Below are 22,465 nucleotides of genomic sequence, written 5' to 3'. Positions count from 1 at the left end.
TAACTTGGGAATGTTACCAGTAAATATACATGTGCATATTGTTTACATTGAAATCTGTGGTAACCCTTCGTTCGATGTATGGGTAGGTAAGAAAATTAGTGTTAGTTTAAAGTCATAAGAAACCTCAAATTAGAAAAAATATGCATATGTTTTTTATAACTAAATGGATAGTTTTCATTATACAACTTATGTACATATACTTTTTTTCTGAAGAGAATTCTTTAATTTGTCCCCATTTAGAAGACATTTACTTATTTTTAATTGCTTGCTTCCAGGAAGCAATTCGCCGTCATATTTTCCGTATGCATAGTGACCCGAGCGTAACCCTCCTCGTAAATATGCGGTGACCACAATACGCATGGATCTGTCATTAAAATAAACAAATATCTGATTATACATGTTAAACATGTGATCAATACCCATGCTTTTTTGTGATTTGTTTACTATAAGGTGACAATCGGTAGAACTCGGCTTCAAAACACGGCATTTAATGAGAAGCAATATTTGTTAAATCATAACAAACAGAGAGTAGAAAACAATGACGATTATATGATATATTTGCGAAAATAATGATAAAATCGTGCACAGAGGACTAAGTTTATGGTGTATTCATGCATTTGTTCAAGAATTGGACAAACATTATTTTTCACCACTCACTCGTTTTATATGACTTTAAACTCTAAAAAGTTCAGGGCATATAAAAGTTGAAAATATGCCGCACAGCCCTATATTTTGACCTTTGAAAAAAAAGTAGTGCAAATGAACTTTCAATTCTAGGATGAGTTTGTTTTCAAAACTTCATATTAAAAGTGGTACAGTGGTAAAATGAGTTCCTATGGGATATTGCATTGTCATTATTTACAGAAAAGCAATCTTTAGAAATGAGAATTGGATTCATTTTTAACTTTTCCATAAGCCCAGTGAATAAAAAGCTTCAAGCCATTTATTATCCATGTTATCCTTAGAGACCTAGTTTTGCATGATGCAAAACACATTGGATTGTTTAATAGATATTCCAATATCTACATGTATTTAACAATCTGATATGTTTATTGGTAATTTATTTTTCAAAAGGAAATAATAAAAGAAGATAACCATCTTTAATACAAAAGGTTACAGATATGTAATTCCGTATGTACAATACAGAACTTTAATTAATATAAACTCGGGTGACTCGAACTGAAAATGTAAAATCAAATTACCACTTGAAAGAATCGATAATTACATTATATTGCTTGCAGATCGTATTAAATATTTATAGAGCAATAATCACCAATAGTACACTGGATGAGTATTTCACTCGTTGAATAGTTAGTGGAAATGACAATTTTATTTGCAATTATATTGTTTTTCAATTTAAAAATAAATCATGAAATTAGATATAAAAGCAACAGTAGTATACCGCTGTTCAAAATTCATAATTCGATTAAGAAAAAAACAAATCCGGGTTACAAACTAAAACTGAGGGAAACATATCAAGAGGAGGAGAACTACGAAACAACAAAACACAACACTAAAATGTAACACACACGTACGTTCATCTAGAAAAAAAATCAACACAATATTTCATAAGAATAAACGAATTATATTTGACACAAAATATGTAACAAAGTTACATAAAAGTACAAAACAAAAACTATCAAAGCATGGACTCCGTTTTAGGTATCAGCATTTTTTTTTAGACTAGCCACCATCTGATCATCCATCGAGATGATGCCCACCCAAAGACTGTTGACGATCGTATAACTCGATATAAACGTACACATATATATTTAAACAGACAGTAAGCACATGCAATCTTTTTTTACTTTCTGTTTGACTACATGTTATTAGTAAACCATATAAATAAATGATAATTTTGCTTCTATAAGGAGTTTTTGGATCAGGATCAGTCAACGTAAACAAATTCATAATTAAGCCTAATAGCTTTAATAATCCTACATGATAATTTAACGCTTTATAGCCCTATAACTTGAAATAATGTGAAATATCCCTACAAAATCAAATAACTTGTAATAGCCTTACAAAATCATATGAAGTGAAATAACCCTACAAATTCATTTGACGTGAAATAGCTCTACTACCATCATAGGACGTGTAATAGTTCTACAACATCAAATGACGTGAAATAGCTCTACAACATTATAAGACGAGAAATAGCTCTACACATTCTGTTCGTTTTCAACGCATTGTCAATTTTATATTTTATAAGTAATAAGCTTCGCCCGCTGTTTTTAGTCTGTGCATTTTACTAGAACTTGCCATTTAGATTCTAGCCGAACATAGGAAAATAGCAGAGCAAACGAAAGGAACCCTACATCTAAGACTTATAATGAATACGTTATGCTTCCTTGTTTCAAAACTACTGTTGTTTTGTGTACTACAGAGAGGTCTTAGATATGTATTGTGAATTAACTGAGCAATTTTGTGTTATGCTATATTATTTATCCGACAGCTCTTGGTATGAATTCGTAACTACTTAATCACTTTCACTAAGCGTATCGTTATCAAGTTTTGATTTTAACATTTCTTGTGTTCAATGTTATAACAGATTTGCAGTCCAAGTAATCTAAAAACATAATTAAGCCTAATAGCTTTAATAATCCTACATGATAATTTAACGCTTTATAGCCCTATAACTTGAAATAATGTGAAATATCCCTACAAAATCAAATAACTTGTAATAGCCTTACAAAATCATATGAAGTGAAATAACCCTACAAATTCATTTGACGTGAAATAGCTCTACTACCATCATAGGACGTGTAATAGTTCTACAACATCAAATGACGTGAAATAGCTCTACAACATTATAAGACGTGAAATAGCTCTACAACATTATAAGACGTGAAATAGCTCTACAACATTATAAGACGTGAAATAGCTCTACAACATTATAAGATGTGAAATAGCTCTACAACATCATAGGACATGAAATAGCCTTACAACATTATAAGACGTGAAATAGCCCTACAACATCAAATGAAATGAAATAGTCCTAAAACATCACATGACCTGAAGTAGCCCTACAAATTATGTGACATAATATAGCCTTGTACAATCATATGACGTGGTATAAAACTACACAAGTCATTCATTTGTAGTGCAATACCACTGTATATCTATAAAATCAAAAACTGTGAAATTATATATATTTGTCAAATCGAAAAATGTTATATCATAAACAGACACACAACAAATTTAACATTAACATAAATCAAAGTTGTAAAGGCAATAGCAATAGACAGATAAACAGAAAGTTAAAAACTGTTGAAATATAAAACGAAAATAAGAAAAACTTTTGAAGCATTTCATTTATAAATGTATAACATGTGTGGAACTTTACATTAAAATCTTCCTTTTTATTTTGAAGTTCAAAATAATATCAAGATTTTCATATATGCTGTACATATAAATATAAATATAAATAGTTTTACAAACGTTAGGATTTACAAGGTGTTAGTTACCACAGTATTAACTTCGAAACTAACAAAAAGTCTTTGTATGTTTCCCACTCAGGGTTAAACATTGTTCATCTTTCAACCCACAATTTACCCTATCTCCTGGTTCAAGCTTTTTAGAATAGCACCATTGTTACACCTACACTTGATTGATAAATATATTGCTGATGTTTTCAACGAGGATTTCCGTTAGAAATATTGGGATTTTCGTAACAGTATCTGAGCAGACAAGAAATCCTGTATCGTGGGTTAACAAGTCTTCTACATAACGGACATAAGGATTCCGCTAAAAATCCTGTGAAGGTTCCCACGTAGTTACGGCTTGCATCTGTAGCTGAAAAAAATATATAGTTTAATTTGATTAAACTATTTAGTTACAATGGTACATTCCACTTAGGGAGATATCTCTATGAAAATCAGCAAGACATTTTAATAACTTTCTTCGGATAAATAAATAATTAGCTTCTGAATGATCAAATCTATCGCAATTCTCCCATTTATTTGTATTGTAAATCATGCCATATAATATTGTTATTTTAATATTATATTTAACATTGCCATAAAAGCGGGAGGTTTGGCTAACCACAAAACCAGGTTCAACCCACCATTTTTTTTCTTAACATGTCCTGTACTAAGTCAGGACAATGGCTATTGTTATATGATAGTTCGTTTCTGTGTTTGTTACATTTTAGTGTTGTGTTTCTGTTTTGTCGTAGTTCTCCTCTTATATTTGATGTGTTTCTCTCAGTTTTAGTTTAACGATTTACGAATTTGGAACAGCGGTATACTACTGTGGGCTTTATTTAGTGTTTGTAACACTGTTACATATCCATTGATTTTTTTGTCAAAGCGTCAAAGTCAATATTTTGTCAAAATTTTAAGAAAATTAAACAAGTCAAGGTGTTTGGTACCTCCTTAAACGTCTTTTTCAAGCTAACAGCAAAATGTTGCTTTATTTTTCAGTCCACAAACTTTTATGTCAAAGTTTTGAAAGAGAAGAACGCATATTATAGATAACATGATTAATATTGTGTATGTCAGAAGCGGGATTTGTCTACAAAATATTCATCAGTGACGCCTACATGGAAACAAAATGAATAACATTATTTCGCCGTATACGCTTGTCTTTGCCAGTTATTATATATTATGATTCCGATTATTGTTTTTTTCATTCCCAAGGTTTGTTTTTAGTTTGAATGAACGCAGTATTTACATTAACCAAAATGAATAACGAGTCTATACAAAATGCGGTATGATTTTCAATGAGACAACTTTCCACAAGAGACCAAGATGACATAGAAATAAACAACTATATGTCACCATACGGCCTTCAACAATGAGCAAAGACGATACCGCATAGTCAGCTATAAAAGGCCCCAACATGACAATGTAAAACAATTCAAACGAGAAAAAAAAACAGTTTTATTTTTTTGACAGCGATGCACTTTGGAAACTCTTTACTTTTGCGTCTTTGTGCACAACGTCACACTATGCATAATCTGGAATTTCTTGAAAACAGCTCGAAAGAAATTATTCAAACATTTTAACAAGTAATGGAGTTGTGCTATTACTATAATATATAAATTTGTTAATCGGAAACTCAAAGACAACCCGACATGAACTCCCTCAAACTTGCGCACGTTATATAATTCGGTATACAATTCTGTATTTTCTCCTTTATGCTATCATCTGAGTGATGTTGGCGCTTTCCAATGATAAAACATGGACATTTTCATTTCTGCCTGAGAACGACTCAAACATAGAATCACGCGTTTTCAAATACTAAAATTGTTATTGTCAAAGATTCATTAAGCTTTGTACGTTTTGGCACATTATGTTATCTCGATTATTTTGGTGTAGAAAAAAAACAGTGATACGCATGAATAAATAAATCAAATGTAAAATGAAACAGGGAATGTGTCAAAGGAACAACAAACCGACCATAGGACAGAAAACAACCGAAGGCCACCAACGGCCAACACTGCGAGAAAATTCAATTCAAAGGTTCATTTTATCATTCTTTCTGTTTCATTCGTATAAATTAGAAACACATTATCCGTTATTGATAGTATAGTCTTAAAGGAAACATGAATAGCTGCAGGGGAAGCAGGTTTCCTGCATTTTCTTTTCTCTAACTATTTTTATGTTTCTTAATACAATTCAAACACCATAAAGATACTATTACCTTGATTATTATTATTAATATTATTATTATTCTGTTGGTTGTTATTAGAAATGTTCTGGTTTCTGCCATTTGCAAATGTTTTTTTGCCTCGCCTAGTCGTAACAAGAATGCTGGCATGTTTTCCAGGGGCTTTTAATATTTGTATTGGTCCTAATGCTGAATCCGGGATCTTTATTAATTTACTGGATGAAGTGTTAAAATCGAATATGTCATCGTCGGATCCACTACTTAGAATGGTGAATGGTTGATTACTTGCACTCTCTCCATTGGTTAGAATTCTGATCACTGTCGGCCCTGGTCCTCCACTTGGTGTCAATTGAATCTTCTTGCTTCTCGATTCTTCCCCAACTGTTCTACCTAGTGCGCTCTTCCATAAGCTTGAAATGTATTTTTCGGCTGTGAATAGACAATGAACATCATTTAAATATCCAAAACAAAATAAGGAGAATGTATTTTTCGGCTGTAAATAGACAATGAACATCTTTTAAATTTCCAAACAAAATCAGGTGAGCGTGTTTCTTATTTAAAAAAAAAGAATCAAATCAAAGTTATTAACTTTATTTTTGACAGATGTTGTTGTTTTTTGGTGTTTCTTTTTTTTATTTAAAACATTATGTTAATTAGTGACAGGAAAAAAAGGGTATTTTAATCAATTTTCCAACAAAAACATATTTTCTGTACAGTTTTGTGATTTGTGTGTGTGTGTCAACTTAATTACATCTAGGTTATTCTAAAGGGGCATTTACTGTCAAATTCCTGCTCATCGATTTGACTCAGATTCTCATATTTGATTTATAACAAACAAAAACGTATATCCAAATTATAAAAAGTGTAAAATTAAAACAACTAACAAGGCATAGGTTCGATAATATTTATCATCGTGTCGTGTGTTTCATATGTGTCTAAACGCCATATAATCAACTATCGATTTGACCTCTGAAGACTTCCGATATCCATCAAGCGATCAGAACATAAATGTAAACAGATAACGAACTCGTACAGTTGTGTTATTCTAGATCTATTTAATTTCGTATCATAGGTTCAAAATATAAATGTTAATTATCGTTGTTACTGGTATAAGAATGAGTTATAGTTGATCGAACCAGTCAATCGAATGATTTACCTTTGTTTCATTTTTCATGATAACATTGGTTTCCTTTTAATAATTGAATATGCATAATGCATGCGTAATCCATTTCTAGCTAAGGGATAAAATTGAATCTGACATGAATATGGTGTAATAATATTGAATTATTCTTGCGAATGAATAATTAATCATCCATGTTTCTTTTGGTTATTTACCAACTTTAACCATACTGGCTGCCTATAGCAAATTATCATATCACTATTTGATTCTAATTTAGTTATTGAACAAAAAATAATCATATTTTAAATTTTATACATTTCGTAGCTAGTGCTCCTTAAAATAATCATGTGGTATATCATTATAAAGAAATCATGAAATATGCTATTTACAACTAAAATAAATAATAAAGAAAAATATAACCTGCACAACAGCAGCATACGATCCATAGTTACTGTATTTTCATTAAGATTAATCAGAAATTAATGCGAGGTTTTTATTATTGCGATAAATGCGACATAGTTGTAAACGCAATAATTTAAACTCGCATTTTAAAATATTTTATATGAATTTAACAGGATTTTTCTCATAATCGTAAAAATTAAAATCGCTTTTTAGTCTTTAATGACGAAATCGCAATAATAAATGCACGCAATAATTTCTGAATTTACAGTATTCTATTTTTTTCATAAATTCTTAGACTAGTACTTTTATCATTATCAGAAGCATACTATCGAGAAGGAAACAAGCAAAGACAGACAACACCAAACTAGAGAAGAGGGGCAAGCTACGATCAACTCCATAAACACGTCGTACTAATGGGCAGTCATGATATAGCTAAAGTAAATGAGTAAAGGCAATGTGTTTAACATCAATTAATAAACAAACATAAAAAAAAATACACGAAATCTCTCCCCCATAAATAAACATAAATCGGACTCGCTTGCTGCTAAAGGGGTAGGTTGGTACTCGTTCAAGATGGAGTCACAAAAAGAACTAAAATCAAAATGACACGCGTACAATATTTTCAATTTGAGGGGGATTAACTGTTTTACAAGGATTTTGCCGCGCAAAGAAAACATGACACAATTAATATTTTTTTCTCAAATTGTCCCAATTTTGGCTAAATTTGACGTCTTTGTAGTGCTCTTTTTTCATCAAGTACCAGAATGTCCTTTCAACTACAGGTAACTGAACTGTCGGATGATATATTTCCCGGAGTCAAAAGTTGGTAATATGAAACTATTATGAAATAGTTTGTTGACACCGGCACGTGTCTCTTAACATGAGAGCAATTAAAAAACATCAATTACAACAATAAAAATGATTACAATGATTACCCTTTAATTATACGATGACTTCAATGTAAGAAATTCTAGTAAATCATCTGTAGTGACGGCCAGAACATTTAACGGACTATTGATATAAGATATTTATAAAATGTTTGGAAATTTAGTAGTTTCTAGGTCACTAGGCTAAAGACAGTATATCATTAACATCTACATGATTGAAGCCTTGTACTTGATAAATTCTTCAAAATGTGGACCTCTTTCGGATATTTAGCATGTTTAGTGTGTACTGCATATAAATGAACAGCACATGTGTGTGTGTGCCATGAATCACGTGCGTGTGCAATAAATCACGCCACACTAGTCTAGAATAATTTGAAACAAATGTAATAATTAGATAATAGAAAGAACATTGAACTCTTCAAATGAGGATTTAAAACATAAGCAATTTTTGAAATTGACCATATTTTGTCCTAGTCTGGTGTTCATTTCATGCAGATTGACGGTTCGTTCACGACGTATTCAGATATTTCAGCAAACCTCCTAAATAGAGGAAATAAGGAAATGATAGTTTAATTGTGTCATTAACTTCTAAACAACATTTAAGATTTAATAAATAGGGTGAACGGCATATTAGTCAACCCCCTTTACTATTTAATTCAAATTCAAAAACTAAATTCAAATTCTATACAAATTCAAATGAATCAAATGTGTTAACCTTTTCGAACGTTTGATCCTCAGTGCTGTACAACTTTGTACTTGTTTTGCCTTTCGAACTTTTATATCTGGGTGTCAATGGTAAGTCTTGTGTGGACGGCGCGTTTCTGGCGTATTGAATTTTAAACCTGATGCCTTTTGTTAGCTTTTTGTTACTTTGTCTGATATGTTCTCCTATTTATTTGTATTGTAGTCCTGTAATATTATGTTTTCATTTTAATATTATATTTAACATTTCCATTAAAGTGCGAGGTTTGGCATGCCACAAAACCAGGTTCAACCCACCATTTGTTTCTTTAAAAATGTCCTGTACCAAGTCAGGAACATGGCCATCGTCATATTCTAGTTCGTTTCTGTGTGTGTTACATTTTAACGTTGTGTTTCCGTTGTGTCGTTTGTTTTCTCTTGTGTTTGAGTGTGAATTCACATTACTATAAGACGTGTCACGGTACTTTTCTATCCCAAATTCGTGCATTTGGTTTTGATGTTATATTTTTTATTCTCAACGGATTTTGTATAATACTTGGACGTTTCTGTGTGTGTTACATTTTTATGTTGTGTCGTTGTTCTCCTCTTAGATTTAATGCGTTTTAACTCAGTTTAAGTTTGTTACCCCGATATTGTTTTTGTCCATGGATATACGAGTTTTGAACAGCGGTATACTACTGTTGCCTTTATTTAACAACTTTTTTAGTTTAGCTTTATTTTGTCTATGAACTATAATACTTTCATTACAAGTTTTTGAAACACTGTATCGGTAAATTAAGTTTCCCATTTTAATTTAAACAAGACCCACCTTTACAATACTGATTTCAGTAAGAACGGTGTACTGATACATATTTGAAAAAGTTTATAAGTAATTTGAGAGGAAATTTGTAATTGACAAAACAGTATTGGCAAGAAATATGAAACCTGCATGAAAAAATCTTAAAAAAAAACAACATAGAGAGTAAACTAAACTGTAAAACGTTTACACCTGTCCTAATTTTTGAACCTGGTGTTAAGTGGTTGTCGTTTGTTGATGTTGTTCATAAATGTTTTGCGTTTCTTGTTTTATAAAGATTAGACCAATGGTTTTCCTGTTATACAGTAGTAATTTTGGGGCCCTTTGTAAATTGCTGTTCTTTGTTGGTCAAAGCTCTGTGTTGATTTTCACAATTTGAAAAATTTACAAAAGTGCTATTTTTAATTAATTAAAAAATATAATTGGCAACTGGAGATAAAAGAAATAGACCTTTATACTACTCGAATTATTTCGGTTCTTTACATACAGCTAATGATACAACTTGTTAAGAATTTTATAACAAAACAATGCATTTTGGTTGGTTCCTTTATATACTAGTCTTTTGATTTAAAGAATTTTAAGTTTTTCATTCTGCCGTCGATAGCCGAAAACTAATTTATTTTTAACAAAAAAAGTCATGTACCTTTTAAATAAATTCAAAATTTTATTAAAAAAGTCACCACTTGTATGGCATAATACATTATAAATATCTGTACAAGAGTTGTTAATTCGGCATTATAATTTCTGGAATATTTCAATGACGTAGACTACCAAGATTAAAGGGTAATGAATTCAATCCTGGTATCTATAAAGTGTATTTGCCACTTCATACACAAATCTGCTTTAGAAAAAGAAGTCAAACACAACACAGGGATGGAGTTCTTTAAAGAAACAAAAAAAAACTGGAACGATTCTCAACTTCGTTTGCGGTATAACATACATGTATCAGGTATGCATGTGGCATCAATTTTGGAAACAACACTCTTTTTTTGTTAAAGTGTGTGAAGGAATATCCAAATACTTCAACAGGGATTTCCATCCAACTTTTTGGGAATTTTTAGACATAATTTATGGACTGGATTTCCGACAAAACCAATCATTCAAATCATACAATTACAACTGATAATCTGTCAATCACGTGACACAAGAGAACATAACAGGTCATAAATAATATTATCTATCAAGAAAAGTACAAGTGAAGTTGAATTTCTTAGAAAAAAAAAGTAAACTACGAAAAATGAACGCCTAGTCTAAAAAATTATTTACGTGTCAGTAAACTTAAGAAAGCGCAATACGAACTCTACCACAAACTGGTGACTTCGGAAGGGTATCAAGAAAGTTATATCGATAACTTGGTGGAAGACGACATGACAGTTGATTATCAAACCAAAATAATGTGAACCGAGACAGAGCCGAAAGGATATGTTTTCTTACTTTTTGTATCTACTCTTAAACAATTCGCTAAAGGAAGTGTGTTTCATATTAAAATTAAGTGGTTTATCAGCACGTGGTATATTGTTCATGTAAATACCATATCCTTTGTTTTTGGTAGTAATTAAGTTTTTACAAAATTTACAGATAAATACCACATCTGAACCGACCAATCTACCTTATTATTCAAGAATTTGCATAAAATGTATGTACACGAACTGACCTTCAATAAAAACGTAAATGTCTTTACTTATATGTTGTAACAAGTGGTAATTGAATATACTAGTTTCTTTGTTTTATTTATAAATACCAGTGATATGTTTTTGCTAGAAACAATGCGTTACTAAAATATTTACAAACCGCATATGTACGAGGGCTAGACATACAAACTTGGCCATGACATAAAGACTTAATCTTAACTACTCATATGATAAATACAGTATGCATACCACAAAATTGAAATTTAAGAATTCATAAATAAAGAAAATACAAATAGGACTATTGATGATATTATTCGAAGAAATCCAACAACATGGCTAAAACAAAAAACGACAAATCAAGATTACCGCATAATAACATTACACAGAAAACTAATGACCGAACAATACGACCTCTTCCGCCAAAAGGAATTGATCACTGACATGTGTTCCGGAAGGGTAATCTGTAGATAAAGGAAGATTTGGTGTTAGTGCCAATGAGACAACCGTCTCCATCCAAATAACAATTTAAAAAAGTAAACCATTATAGGTCAATGTACGGCCTCAACAAGGAACCTTGGCTCACACCGAACAACAAGATATAAAGGGCCCCAAAATTACTAGTGTAATCTGAGTCTGCTTCACAGGTGGTTCCCTCATTTTGCAACTACGAATTATGAGATAAGCTTGATTCGGTGATGTCACATTTGAAAAAAAGGGATCGGGAGTGTTTGGCTATGACAATTGAAACATGGAATCTTTTAAGGAGGGTGGTTTTTGAATTCTTTGAAAAACTAAGGCTTTTCTACCTCAGGCATAGATTACCTTAGTTGTATTTGGCAAAATTTTTAGGAATTTTGGTCCTCAATGCTCTTCAACTTCGTACTTTATTTGGCCTTTTTATTTTTTGGGGATTCGAGCGTCACTCAAGAGTCTTTAGTAGACGAAACGCGCGTCTGGCGTATATACTAAATTTAGTCCTGGTATCTATGATAAGTTTATTTGTACGTGTGAAAATTATTTATCAATTAAATGTATTACCTTTATATAACTGTTGATGTCAGGTACTTAAAAAAATACACCAAGCAAGTTATTTGTGTATGAGTGCCATGAGAAATATATATCACAACTTAAGATGGGAGATATGTATGCATGCTTACATTTGTATAACACATTGGTGTAAGAGTTTAAACATGGCGGTACAAAGAAATGACATGCATTGAAGCCCTTATACAAGAAATAAGAAGAGGTGGTATGATTGCAAATGTTTCAAATAGAAACCAAGCCTGTTAGTTTAAACATATTTGTTTATAGTGGATTGGGAAAACAAGTTTTACAACTTATATTAATCCCTTTCCACTTTGCGGGTGCGAGTGCTGCCTTGTAGCGGCATTAGCCTACTCTTTTTCGAAATCTACAAGGGTGTCTTTAACGTGTAAGAGATATGGCTCTCTCTTAACACGGGTCAGCCATTTATCGTCCCCTTCCGACGGACTATCATCGTTTCCTCAAGACCATACTCGCAAATGGTATCAAGGGAGAGCCGAAAATTGAGTTCCTGAAATTTTCATCCCAAACGGGAATCGAACCAGGAACCTTTGTGTTAGTAGTCGGATGCACTAACCACTACACCACGGCTCTCTTGTTATTAGCAACTTAAGGACAATAAAGATCAACGTACGGCTTTCAACAATGAGCAACATCAATAATCGTTTAAAGTTCATTAATCTATTCCATAACCGTTAATATATATGCAGTGCAAGAAAAATATTTATGTAACTATGCTATTAAATCATCCTTATTTGGTAGTCTATAACGTTCAAAAGAAGTTGCAAATGTTTTGTCGGCTAAGTATTTATTTTCGTTAGTAAGAATATTACATGTTTTGTATTAGTTATAATATAAAGTCTGACAAGAAAATTGCTTACGGTGAATAAAAGTTATAGTTTAGCTAGTTAATTTGATGTGTTCTGCAACTGTTTCTTCCCTTTAAGTGTTTTGAAGGTATTGGTGTGAAATATGAATTAATATACGTATACTTAAACATAGTATGAAAATGAGAACCTTGTTATCATTGATATTGTCGTAAAGTACGTCTGAACTTTAGACGGCAATTAGCATTGATTTTGTTAAATACATTCACGGACCAAGTTTGAATTAATCAATTATAAAACTCAATACTAAAGTCATACCGAGTGATTGATTATATTTATGAAACATAAGAAGTGATTACTAAAGATAACTAATAAATCAGAAAATATCTAGTAATTAATTCCTTGCACCTTGTCATGTGGGTGTTATTTCAAAATTTTGTTATGCATCTGAATATTACGAAATGTAACGCATTAAATCAGATCATTTATTATTTTAAATTTATGCTATGCCATATATAAAATGGCGAGTGTAAGTGATTGGTGATTTTAAAATGATGTCAGATGATAATATACTGCACAACAAATATTCACCAGATCGCTTGTCTATGCCATATTTTTTTAGCAGACAAAAATAAGAATAATTGATAAAAAAAAAAAATGGTTGTACTTGTGTTATATATATTATTTTTTTTTGTTAAAGTAAAATTGTGAATTGCCAAAGACAAAATTTTAACATAACACTTGTACATGTTGAGGACGTGAGCATTCTATTGCAATATATAATTTTAAAGTATAAACCCTGGTTTGTGTTAGACCCACAAATGAAATGGACTTTTAACGTGCTAGTTCACAAGGCAACAGTCTGCATGAATACATGTCACTCTTCCCGGACTCTTTGTTTTATACTCTTAGCCGACCAGTCTTTAATCTTACTCCAAAATGAACGGAATAGCAACAAATACTGATTTTAAATCTTTGATTTGATTCGAAATGCATTCGAACCAAGGCATTTAACACTAGAGGCGAATACGCTACCACGATAATGTAAAGCTACTTTTTTTTTTAACTAAATGGGAAATCAACCCAGCGCTACAAACACAAAAAGCTATAAACTTATCAACAGGCATTTTGCATTGGCGACAAAAAAAAGAGAACACTTTTTTAACATTTGATCTAGAAAAACACTTTGGTCGCATTCAATTTATAATGTTATTTTTATTTGCATATGTATTAATCCGTTCTGGTGGGGTACTTATTTTTAATCGGTTCGGCGGATTTTTTATAAACCACTTCTCATATACAGTGACCGTGTAGTATGCCCTTTATCTGTTTATCATACATCTGTTATATGTTGTTTTTTTTTCTTTTCTTATTATTTCTTACGGATACTAGCATATAAAGTGATCTTATTTTAACATAATTATGATGTTATTAATTTTTTTATTATAACACCTATAGAAATGTAACTGTGAGGATAGTGCTGATTAGTGTAATTCATGTGAAACGATGCTGTGTTATTGATGGTTTTTCTATTGATTTTAATTGTGGTATGTTGTTTGTTTGATGGTGTTGGTTTTTTTTTTATTAACTTATCCTTTTTTTCCATTAATTCGCATTTCAGTCGAGACGAGTTCTGAATGAATTCAAAAGTATTTATAAGTGGGCATTTTATTTCTTAAATGAATCGTCAATATATATCTAGACAATCGACAGAACACGCGAGGCACTGAAATGAATGTGAAAATAAATCCGAGGAGGCAAGTTAATTCAAATATTCAGCGATAATATCAAAGCACAGCCACGTGAACATTAACAAATAGTATGGCAGAAATTGAAAAAAGGGAATATCGGTTAAAAGTCAGTTAGTAAGATATAAAACGACAAAATAAAAACCAATCAAAAACCTTAGGAAATAGAATAATGTTCAACAATACACTTGTATCTTATATAGTATTCAAGTTTACAACCTTTTTTTTTACTTTAAGTCTACGTCAGTATGATATCTTTATATGCACTTAAATATAAAATTGGTGAAACAAAGTGCCCGTGGTCTACATTTGGGGATTCTTATCTAAAATGAAACTACGTGGATGCCTTTGTTTTAGGAATTATTAAGCAGATTATAAAAAGATATCCACTAAAATGTGTGGGTCTTATAAGTATATTTATAAGCAACTCTCTTCAGAATTTATAATATTCCGTTGCAACTGAAAAAAGGTTATAATTACTGTAATTGTACACACTCTGTTAAGGCAAATAAATTACTGATATATCCTTTAGGTGAAGTCGTATGCCAACTTTTATTGTACTAACCTATCATCTTGATAAACAGGTGCAAATGAAATGTTTTCAATTTGTTGTTATTTGTATTTTTTGCGGTTTCATCAGGTTCAGTTATTTCTTTAATTTAAACATATTTATTTATTGTGGATTTGGAAACAAGTTTTGGAACTTACGTTAATCCCTTTCCACTTTGCGGGTTGGAGTGCTGCCTTGTAGCTCGGCATTAGCTTGTCCTTTTTCGAAATCTACAAGGGATATGGCTCTCTCTTAACACGGGCAGTCATTTGTCGTCCCCTTCCGACGGAATATAATCGTTTCCTCAAGACCCGCATAATTATTTCTTTGATTTAGTTCTATGTTATTTCATGAATCTATTTTTTTATTATTTATATTTCATTGTTGGCTACCTGTTGGGATGACTGAAAATTAACGCCTTCAACTTTGGTTGTAATTCCAAACATTAATTGACCACGTTACTTAACGCCTTTTAATTATACATCTAGGGTTAAATTTTAAAACAAAAAGTCCAATTGGCCACAGTACTTTACAACGTTTTTTAGGATATGATTGTTGAACTAAAGGTCAAATTGGCCACAGAACGTAAATCCTTTAACGTACATAGGGTTTGGTTGTAGTCCAAATTGTCTAATTGACCACAGTAAATCGCATTTCTATTTTTGGACAAGTTGTATATATATATATAGTATTGAAGATGGTCACGCCCTATAAAACATATAACGCTTGACAAAAAGTAAATAAACAATACATAGATATAAGAAGATGAAGTATTAGAGCCAATGAGACAACTCCCCATCCAAGTCAAAATTTGTAAAGTAAACCCTTATAGGTCAAAGTGTGGTCTTCAACACAGAGCCTTGGCTCACAGCGAACAGAAACCAATGAATATGTATTATTTGACCACTTACCGTTATTCGGTTCTTCCTTCCGTCTTACCGCAAAACTACGGTATCTCGAACCTCCACTGTTATACATTCGTCCATGGGTCGAGTAGCTCATGCATAACAAATAAGCAACAGTTAATTCAAACAAAAAATAGATCTGTACCATGTCCATTTTGAAAGGCAGAAGAATAATTTTTTTTTGTATTAGCCCAATAAGTAAATCCGACATGAAAGATCTAGCACATGACACATTGTGTAAGGATAACAGTTAACAGAGTGTGACAGTTCTCAGATTTATGGGACAGTTTTGTAGTGATGATTGACCAGTTTTACACATTAATTATTCATGTACGACAAGAAACTCCATTAGTATAAATTGGTTATATTCCAAAATTGTGCACAGTTAAGAATCTGCAAGTCGAGCTGTAGGCTACAAGTATATGTATTCAATGTGCGCACAAAGTCAAGTAGTTCAACAAATCATATGATGTTTATTTATAAAGTATTTTCCTTCTTTGATTTCCAGATAAGCACCTGAACCTAGTACGACCCTTGGTTAGCTTTTACCATCCATAATATTGGACACTATGTGTTCTTTCTATCTAATGTAATCCGACAAGGAAATCGTACTCCGCCCTGCTTCTTCCGTGAAATATCAAAGGTTAATTAAACTTAACATTGCCAAATACGTAATTGAATAGAATGAACTAAAATGACGTTGGGTTTAAGGAAGTTGACAATAGAAGAAATATGAAAATTATGTGTAAAACCGACATGAAATATATGTGTTAAAATTACAAATTAAAATATAATAACATTTTTAGGCTATATAAATGAATATGATTTAGATGAATGGTATTAACATGTAAATATGCCACCGTCAAGTGTGCGGCGCATCAATCCAATACTGCCCTAGGTCGTCCTATAATAGTAACCTTTGTTTGGTTTAATGATGTATTACTACAAAAACAATAAGCAATACACATAATGTATTATTCACATGTTATTGATGGGTAGGTTAAAAAAAGATGTAATACAAAACATTAAATGTTTGTATCTTTAATATCATTTTCGGTAAATCATTCCGAATAAAAACATTGAACACTGCCGGCCATTACATAATTTGATATTTAGATTATAACAGATAACATGCATTTGTATCAAATAGGTGGGTGTGGGAGGGGTCTTTAATTTCTGTATTCTTTACTTTTTGGTGTCATTTTTTATTATCTTTAAAACAATGGTTATTCCATATAGTTTTCATGCGAATGATTTTGCAGTAAATATTTTTCTGTAATTATATTATTTCTTTATTCTGTATTTGGATCATCTCGGTAATCAGTATCTTATTACGTATCGTTTATTTTCCAATGTTATTTTTTTACACTTTCGCACCTCGTGTTCATTATACTCTATTATTTATTTTTTACTCATTATTTTGGTTTATTATCTATTTTTGTCATTTATTCTCATTTTCTGTAAACCCCATTCAGACCCTCATATATATATGCTGGGATGTCTCGTAAATTGCATTTTTCATGAAACAACGAGTTATTTGATATTTAAATGTTATATTGCTACATCAAATTTTAATTTAATTTCTGGTAACAAAACGTTAGAACCTTAGATTCTCTTTTGGGTCAAACCTCAGCATAAGAAACAAAAATACAATCGTTTAAAGAAGACACTTTAAACACGTATAAGTATGGTACTATTCAGGAAACTGTTAACTTTCATAATACAAATTTATTTTAAACAGTCACAATTTTTTCCCCTTACAGATAGCCTTGTAAATGAAAATGGCTTAAGTGAAAGTCATATATAAGAATGTGCATTTTTGTAGTTGGCATGTAAAAGTACATAGCCACGTCAACTCTGTTTTTGTTAGATGTATTTTGTTTGAATTTATCTGATGATATAAGCCTTTATCAACTGCTTTTTATAGTTTGTTATGATGTTGTAGTGGTACTACTGTCCTAGGTTATGGGAGGGTTGTGTGCCCGCTAACATGTTTAATCCCGCCACATTTTAAAAATGACTTCTATGTGTACCTGTCACAAGTCAGGAGACTGTAATTCATTTGTTGTTTGTTGCTGTTGATCATATATGCGTTTTGTGTTTATTGTTTGTAAATTGTGTTTTTTGCACGACTGTTTCATGATTAGGGGAAGGGTTGGGAGCCCACAAATATGCATAAGCCGCCACATTCTACATGTGCCTGTCCAAAGTCAGGAGCTTCAGCCCTGTAATTCAAGGGTTGTCATTGTTGCTGTGTTACACATTTGTTTTTCGTTCATTATTTTGTACAAAAACTATGCCGTTATATTCTCGTTTGAATTTGTTTACACAATCGGGGCCTGTTATAGCTGACTATGCAGTATGGACATATTTTATTTAATTATTGTGAATTAGACTCCTCAGTGTTGTGAATTAGACTCCTCAGTGTTGTGTATTAGACTCCTTAGTGTTGTGAATTGACTACGTGTATGTAAATCATCAATATAATGTTCAGTATCATTACTGTACACTGTTACTGCATATGGCTAATCTGTTTTAAATGTTCATGTATAAAAACATGTAGGAAATACAATAATAAAAATACCGAACTCTAGGGACAATTCAAAACAGAAAGTCAAATACTAAATCGCAAAATCAAATGACAAAACGCAAACACATGAAATGAACGGAAAACAACTGTCATGTTCTGATTGGTAAAGTCATTAAAATTTTCCTTATGTAGAAAATGGTGATTAAACCTCTTATAGCTAGCTAAACTTTTCACTTGTGTGAACTTTTAAGAAATACATAATTTGGGTCATAAAATGATGAATTTCTAGATGGCTGTTACTTTCAATAATATTGAAAGTCATAATATCAGGCAATTACTTCTTTTATGTATATAAAAAGAAGATACGGTATGATTGCCAATGAGAAGAACAAATCACACGGAAATTAACATCTATAGGTCACCTGCCCCCTTTATAATAACTAAAGCCCATACTGCATAGTCAGCTTTAAAAGGCCCCGAAATGACAATTGTAAAACAATTCAAAAGAGAAAAGTAACATTATAAATATATAACTTCAAAAGCTTGACTCAAATAATTGCATATTTGTTTAGCAGTATATATCCAAATTGTTAAGATTGAGTAAATATATGACTGATTTGATATAATCCTACTTTTAAAACAAATTATTGAGAATACTAGTAATCTTCTCTCGTATGTTTTTATGTAGGGAACAATATAGAAGGAAGTGAACTTTCCAATTGTCTCAGCAAAATGTGAAGAATCTTTTAGTATTAACATGGTTATAGCCAGTGGCAAAAGCACTTCTGCAAATACAAACTATCTAAATATTTCAACTTTAATGCCTGTTTATCATAGCATAATATTTAAACAGTAAATCATATTATATAAAATACCATGAACAAAATACCTTACCTAGGTAAATATATTCTGTAGCAGATTTTCTAGGGACATTGCACGAGATATATTTTTTTTTATTAAAAGACGATATTTTTTTTTTGTTCAATCATCAACGAAAGTGAAATAGTGAAACAATAATCAATCGCTTTAGCAGACAGAGTTTTTCAATTAAGACAAAATTAGCTACAAGAAACATCGCTGATGAATTATTATTTAACTTACAAGTGTATATATTCGACCTCAATGAATCCTTATTCATGTGACCTTCAATATAACGTCTGAGCTACAGATGTGTTATGCATGAATTGGGCGTGTTCAGTTATCTAAAAGAAAAGAATGTCAACATTGAAAGTGAAACAATTGTAAATCATTTGATTGACTGATTTCATCCACCATTGCTCATTTTCATACAGGTAAACACGATAATTAACATATAATTTCACAACCTTTAATATAAGAAATCAAACAGACCCGTAGAAAACCAAAATTGCACGAGTTTGCTTTCTATTTCTATTTTTTCTATGTATATGATCAGGATATATGACCCGTTGGCAGTCTTCAGATATCACATTGATGGTTAATTCTAAGACGATTAAACTGAAATACACACGAAATGCTGATACATGTTATCGAGGACATGCATTATAACTTGTTTGTTTTATAATTTTTATAATTAAGATAGACATTTTTAGTACGTTTAAAATCAAATATAAGAATTTGAGTCAAATCGGTGAACATGAATTTGACAGCTTATGTCCCTTTGGTGACCAACATAAAAACCGTTCCCTTTTTAGAGATCTAGGTTAATTTGTCAATTATTCAGAGGTTTTAAAAATATAAACAGGAATACAATATTAAATTAGCTTCTATATATAAAGATATCCAATGATATGTATGATCATATTTATGTATTTACATAGTTATTGTTTTTACATTTAATAAATTATTAGTGAACTATGAGGTGTGCTGTTCAATAAAGGAACCAGAATAACAGAGGATGGGTCATATTATATATTTTTCTTATTACAAATTACTTACTTTATTTGATTTGATATTTTATATAAATCATTTAAATCAAATTCAATCATTTTATGTACTTTGGTTAACCTATTTTTAATTTACTTTAAATTATGTTTGAATATTATATTGTAATTATTCCGCTCATTTTGGGCGCCATGATTGGTAAATAAAATATTTGTTTGTTTGTCTGTTTTTATTATAAGAGAAAACTATAATCTTAGTTGTCTTGGGGGTCATGCTTAACCCTAACCTAGGCACCAACATAAAACTGTAAGTCTGTAGGTGTATCTGAGATGGAGACCAAATCATCTGCCTAAAGAGAATTGTTAATATTAATAGTATCTAAATGTCGAAGAAATTGATGGGAGGTTTCATTTTTTTTTTGGGGGGGGGCCCGACCCCGGATCCCGCTTACTGTTTTGTCAGATTCCCGTATCCCGCTTACACTATGTACGTAAGCAATTCTCATGTTTTGTCATTTTCCGGGTCCCGTTGCACCTCATTACCCGTTTTCACGACACAATAATTTGACTTTCACGTGTCACGCTTACAAAATATCGGCAATCCCGCGTCACGCTTAGACCTCAATGAGACGCGCTTGATGGACAATTCTTTATCTTTGAAAATTCTATTCACTTTGTTGAATTTTATCAAATAGTTCTACTATAACAAGATCTATATAAGAGACTCAATTTTTCATTGATAAACTTCTTCAGTATCAAACCAGGACCACCATAATTTTCAGATGCCAGATTTCACTTTAGTCGGAAGATTGTTCAACTTTCTTCACACAGAAATCCAAAAAGCAGTTGTTATTTTTTGTGCTTTCACGTTCATTTGAAAAATTAGGTCTGAATCTGAGATAAACAAAGACTTGTTGTGTTCCACCTATACTTGATTTAAACATGTTGATTGTATTTTTTAAAACCGTTTTTTGAAAAGTCTATAGTGCCTACTATTTTTCTATTTTTATTATTGACTGCTGTGCCCTTACTTTTGACATTTTTACTCTTTGAGTATGTTTGTTTTGTTCATTTATCGTTGACAATGTAATGGAATTTGATGCGACTGTCATAAAAGTGAGAGGTTTAGCTAGCTATAAAACCAGGTTCAATCCACCATTTTCGACATTAGAAAATGCCTGTACCAAGTCAGGAATATGACAGTTGTTATCCATTCGTTTGATGTGTTTGGACTTTTCAAGCGGATTTTGCCTTTTGATTTTTGATTTTCCTTTTTGAATTTTCCTCGGAGTTTAGTATTTTTGTGTTTTTACTTCTATTATAATTTCTATAAAACTTTGCCTATAACCTAACCCGAATAATCCAGTCGTTATATTCCGACTCCGACTATCGTTGGCTACATTAACCTCGAGAGGACACTGACCGATACTGAGAGGGCACTGAATTATTCGAGTTAGCGTATAGTGCGTTCAAGCCCTGAATTATTCGAGTTACCTATAACCAGGGACTTTCTACAAAGTCTTTGTAATAACATATTTTTTCATTGTAATAATAAAGGTAACCGTTTTACACAAGACAGGTTATATAACGGAAGGAGTTTAACTATTGTTGTCTTTCAGTCATTATTTTCCCGGCCCTCAGTAAATTCTGAGAAAAATAAGAAATATTTCAACGTGTTATACATGTTATCCATTGTCTCAGTTGGAGATAAACAGTTACACTATCAAACATATCAACATACAGACTATCCACACTAATCTGTATCCACACTTGTTAGATTAAGATCATATTTTGCGGGAATTATTCCTGTCTGTCCGCTATTGATTTTTAAGCGTGTAAGTGATTGTG

General features: G+C 31.5%; 1 protein-coding gene across 1 annotated transcript; it reads right to left on the bottom strand.

Annotated features, from left to right (window-relative positions):
- Window positions 1-881: 881 nt before the first annotated feature.
- LOC134693092 (uncharacterized) lies at window positions 882-16,762 on the bottom strand. The gene is made up of 3 exons (XM_063553796.1): window positions 16,232-16,762; window positions 5,647-6,042; window positions 882-3,795 (listed from the first exon to the last, which is right to left on the bottom strand). Exons 1-3 carry the CDS (start codon window positions 16,434-16,436, stop codon window positions 3,635-3,637), a joined length of 762 nt encoding a protein of 253 aa, XP_063409866.1. The 5' UTR covers window positions 16,437-16,762; the 3' UTR covers window positions 882-3,634.
- Window positions 16,763-22,465: the final 5,703 nt, after the last annotated feature.

The sequence above is a fragment of the Mytilus trossulus genome, chromosome 12 (assembly GCF_036588685.1).
Source record: "Mytilus trossulus isolate FHL-02 chromosome 12, PNRI_Mtr1.1.1.hap1, whole genome shotgun sequence".
Classification (NCBI taxonomy): Eukaryota; Metazoa; Mollusca; class Bivalvia; order Mytilida; family Mytilidae; genus Mytilus; species Mytilus trossulus.
The sequence above is the reverse complement of the archived record's forward strand: the minus strand, read 5'-3'. Positions and strand labels throughout refer to the sequence as shown.